Source organism: Austrofundulus limnaeus, unplaced genomic scaffold (assembly GCF_001266775.1).
Source record: "Austrofundulus limnaeus strain Quisiro unplaced genomic scaffold, Austrofundulus_limnaeus-1.0 Scaffold33, whole genome shotgun sequence".
Classification (NCBI taxonomy): domain Eukaryota; kingdom Metazoa; phylum Chordata; class Actinopteri; order Cyprinodontiformes; family Rivulidae; genus Austrofundulus; species Austrofundulus limnaeus.
In genome coordinates, this window is record NW_013952435.1 from 1,857,426 (window position 1) to 1,862,097 (window position 4,672).

The following is a 4,672-nucleotide window of genomic DNA, read 5'->3' on the forward strand; positions in this document are numbered from 1 at the left end:
CACATATACATAACAAAAGAACAAAAAACATGCAATCAAAATAAAATAAAATAAAATGAAAGGCAGCAGAAGAAGAATAAATCTTATCTGCCCCTTTTTTATTGTTGTTCATCAATTCATTCAGAAAAAAAACAAAATTTATTCTTTCTTACAGCATTTGCAAAAGTATCAACATCTGTAATTCTTGATTTTCCGGACCTATGAGTATGAGTCTAAATATTCTGAGTGTCTAAAAGCTCTGTTAAAACCTTCAAAATGTAATAAATATTTTTTAAACTTCAATTGATGTCTTACTTTGTTCCCTTTTGCTTCTCAGGCCTGTTTATTTTTGGGTGATTTGTCAGAAATAATTTATGTTACCTTATTTTGGCATTGGTAACAGATTAAAATCAGATAAACTAAATAAATCAAATATCAAACATTATTAACCCACACTGTGATTTTTTTATGTAACATGTTGCAACTGTACATTTATTAAAAGTTATGAGTAATAAAAAAAAGTTTGACTTAATAAAAATCAAAAAGATAAATATAGCACCTAAATAAAAATATCAAAGACCAATTAAATGTAAGAAAAATGCTGAAATGCTCTTTAGAATATAAAAGTTACAGACTCTTGATTAAGGATTAAGTCAAAAAAAAGTTTCATAACTAAAAGTCCTTGTATGACCTCATTTTGTAATAATAACGCATTATGTAATAATGTAATAAAATCAGGCTTCARAATGTAATAAACTYAMGCTAAAACCGCATTATGTAATAATTGATGCAAAATGTAATAAAAGTATTCAACGCATTATGTAATAACGTTATTACATTTTGCGGCAATTATTACAAAATTTGGTAGTGTAATAATCTGGTGCATTATGTAATAAACAATCAAAAACCAGTATTTCTGTTCATCCTAATCAATATACTTGTAATAGCTGTCATGTTGCAAATACTACATAATTAAATCTTTATAACTTTGACCAATAAACACTGATCACGGTTTTGAATAAAGTTGCTTTTAAACTTTATGGACGTCTGTGTTCATTTACTTGCCCCTTGCACAGTGACTGCTGGACTTGGGCACCAGTGACCTCCAATGAAGTGGGTAAACGACAATAGATGGATAAATCAGGATCAGATAAAACATTTTAAAATAAACAGATTGTAAATCCAAACAGGATTTTACATGATGCAACTKTTCATTTATTAGACGTTGTGGGTAGATAACAAGAGTTTGACTTAATAAATTAAGACAAAAAAGATAAATTTAGCACGTAAATCAAAGAAATTGGCAAAAAAATTGATGAACCCTTGAATTACCAGCATCCAGTCCTTAGTGCTGCCAGATGGACAAAAAGGTCACTATTTGCACATCGGTTACAAAGGTTAGTGTATTCCAATGTTTACTTTGGGTCTCCATGCATAAAATAAAGGTTGTGCAAGTTATCTAATTTGGTCATTGACGGATCTTGATGCATTTAAGCATACAGYATGTCTTTAAATAGAACTACCTGACGTTCACCGAGGTCTTAAAATTAACTTTGAAAATAGGATGAATGAGACAAAAACGGATATTTTAGACTGAATGTGTGATGATTGGAGGTTTTGGTGTTTACCTTCTGCTTGGTTCCTGCTTCTAATTGCACCACCTGCGAGCAATCACCCTGATGACATCCTGGGCTTTAAAAGTGTCTCCAGACGGTCCTCGCTGAYGCATAACACCGTTTTTGGAAACCTTCACCATCACGTCGTCTGGAGTTTTGGTCTGCCCAGGATCATTACCTAAAGGAACCAAGGAAGACTTTATGGTCTTGCCACTCTGCCTGAAGAAACCTTTTACCTCACAAAGGAAACCTCACCTCTAAGCCGACTCGTTCTTCAGAAACCTATCCTGACTTGTATATTTTTCCCTGCACCTGTAAATAAAATCACTACCTTTTTTCAGTCGCCTCCTGTGTTTAGTTGGTCGGTTCCACTCATAGTCCTGACTTTCTGAGTTCATGTCAGAATGCCAAGTTGTAAACAACCTTTGCAGTGGAGATAGTGGATTTTATTTATTTATTTATTTATTGCTTGATTGATTGATTGATTGATTGATTGCTTTCAGTAATCAGAAAGCTTATGTGTTTGTCTTGTTCTTTATAACCAAGCTGGCTCTAGTCCTGTCTTAGGTTAAGAGGTAAGAGGTGGGTTTGTGTGCAGAGTGCTGATTGGCTGCTTCGTTCCTCCTAAACTCCCGCAYGGATCAGATATAAAAAGTGAAGCTGCGTCAGCCTCACCAGTTATCTGTGGGTGCACTGACGAAGGCCAGGATGTGGAAGGTCGTCGTACTTTTTCTCGCCGCTGTTTATGCTGTTGGRTTAGGTATTCCAGGGGGGATTAGCGACACAGATGCCAATGACAAAAATGTCCAAGAGGCTCTGAAATTCGCCGTCGACCAACACAACGATGTTAACAACGTCACGCACATCCGCAAAGTGACTGATGTGATCAAAGCTCAAATTCAGGTCAGTTCGGTTTGGAGCATTAAATGATAAGTGTCGTGTAGTTTTTCTGTTGTTTTGTTTTGAATTCAATTCAAATTCAATTCAAAAATACTTTATTGATCCCAGAGGGAAATTAGGTTGAAGTGCTTTGAGCTGGCTGTTTTTGATTTGTGATTTTGTTTAATGGGGTTTTATGACTTGTTGGACCCCAGGAAGAATAGTCTCTGCTACAGTGGACACTAATGGAGACTAATCAACAATATAAGCTTTTGATTTTTCCTATTTTATCTACAGTCATTTTGACGTGACCATGTTAAATACATGTCAGCCCATGTTTGTAGTGTTTTATTGTTTTAAAAATAATCTAAAAGCTTATTTCTCACGTTTATCCTTAAAGGTTGTTGCAGGCCTTTTGTACCACCTGAATGTGAATCTGGCAAATACCAACTGCTCAAGTGACACCAAGGAAGTGAATGAACTGTGTGACATTCAAACAGACCCAAAGCTGGCTCAGGTATTTACTTTAAACGAAAAACATATATTTACAGTGTATTCTTTTATTGAGAGGTAGTGTTGAAACACCATAAAGGTGGCTTATATTATTAGGCTCTTACAGTCTGCTTTAGAACAACGTGCCATGTTCGTCTGTATAAATATATGTTTATTTTTAATAATAATAACAACCATGTTCTTAACTTTGTTTTTCAGTCATTCCAGTGCAATTTTACTGTGTGGAGTCGTGCATGGCTGAATGACACCAGGCTGACAAAACACACATGTGTGGAAAATAAAGTGAACCTGGTTAAAATAGAAAACTCGGAGTAACTCGGAGTGAAATGTGTTTTCCTTTAAATGAACAAGAAAAAGTACCAAGAGTCAATTACTGTACATAATTCTGTTACTTATTATTTGATTTTGCAAAAACAAAATGTCAAATAAAATCGCTTTTAAATGTTGATGCATTCTGTTTTCTTACTTTTGCCAAGAACTGTTTATTTTTGTGTGCTTTTTTAAAATTTGTTTGCTAATTTTTATTGACCAGCAATAGTCAATAATTAAAAATGGAATAAAAAAATAAACAGCTTGTGTTTATCTACAAAGAGAGGATTTAAAGATATGAATAAAATTAAGGTAACTATTATTAAAAGTATACACAGGGAAAGGAAAGTCATGTTTACATATCAGAACATAATAAAACTAAAAGTAGCATTCCTTCAAAGTATATATACCACCACTTTGCATAAACAAATTTTAAACAAATATTTTGTGTGAACTTGGTGTAAGTCTTGTGGATCGTGATCTACAGCAGATTTCAGCTCAATATCTGTAAAAATGACTGGCATAGMCAYTTTTCTTATTTGCCATGGTCGATTACTTGTGACTGCCATTTGGCTTGAGTTGAGGCTGGCGTATTAAAAAAAGCATTTAATATGAGCTAGGGCTGCGCAGTATATGCAATAGACGGTAGAAACTATATGAAATTGGTCTACGGTAGAAATTTACCCTCTACCGTCCTGTCGTCAGTTACATCATCGCAACTGTGTAAACATGGCTGCGAGTGCAGAGACAACTGAGCAAGAGTTTGAAATATTCTGAAAATAAATGAAGAAATATAGCATTTTAAAACACATATAGAGAGAATAAATCATCAAAATTTCCCCCTCCCACAGTAGAAAAGTTATGTTGTGCCGTTGGATCATTCCCTCCCGCTGCACGTTGCGCAGAGCGAAGATTTATCTACCGTAGTTTTTTCGCACCAAGTTGTCAGAGAAAATAAATGATTTTTATGTTTTGTTACGCACAGAGATTATTAAAAAAAAACGATGTGGACATTCATTCAGTCATAAATCCATCTTGCTAATGTTACAGTCGGCTTCTGGTCTGAGAACGCAGAGCAGCAGGCAGAAGCTCATTGTATGGCAGGCCGATATTATATTTATTTGGCTTCACCACACTTACATTCCAGTTATCTGTTTTCCAGTTAATTGTTTTATAACTAGGACTATGTGCACACTTAAGCCCCTTAAGGTCCTGTCACAATATAACACTTTAGGCAACTTATGCCAACTTACAATTTTTTAATGTCTGAATGACTAATTTTACTTGAAGTACTGGTTATAACATCCAATTTATTTTTGATATAGTTGAAATTTTGAGAAATGTTTTTTTTTTGTTGTTGAAACCGTTTTGCAATT

At 34.4% G+C, this 4,672-nt stretch overlaps 1 protein-coding gene across 1 annotated transcript; it reads left to right on the forward strand.

Moving 5' to 3' along the window:
- The first annotated feature begins 2,266 nt into the window (after positions 1–2,266).
- On the forward strand, positions 2,267–3,433 carry LOC106515910 (cystatin). The gene is made up of 3 exons (XM_014005969.1): positions 2,267–2,498; positions 2,875–2,991; positions 3,186–3,433. Exons 1-3 carry the CDS (start codon positions 2,304–2,306, stop codon positions 3,300–3,302), a joined length of 429 nt encoding a protein of 142 aa, XP_013861423.1. The 5' UTR covers positions 2,267–2,303; the 3' UTR covers positions 3,303–3,433.
- The last annotated feature ends 1,239 nt before the right edge of the window (positions 3,434–4,672 follow it).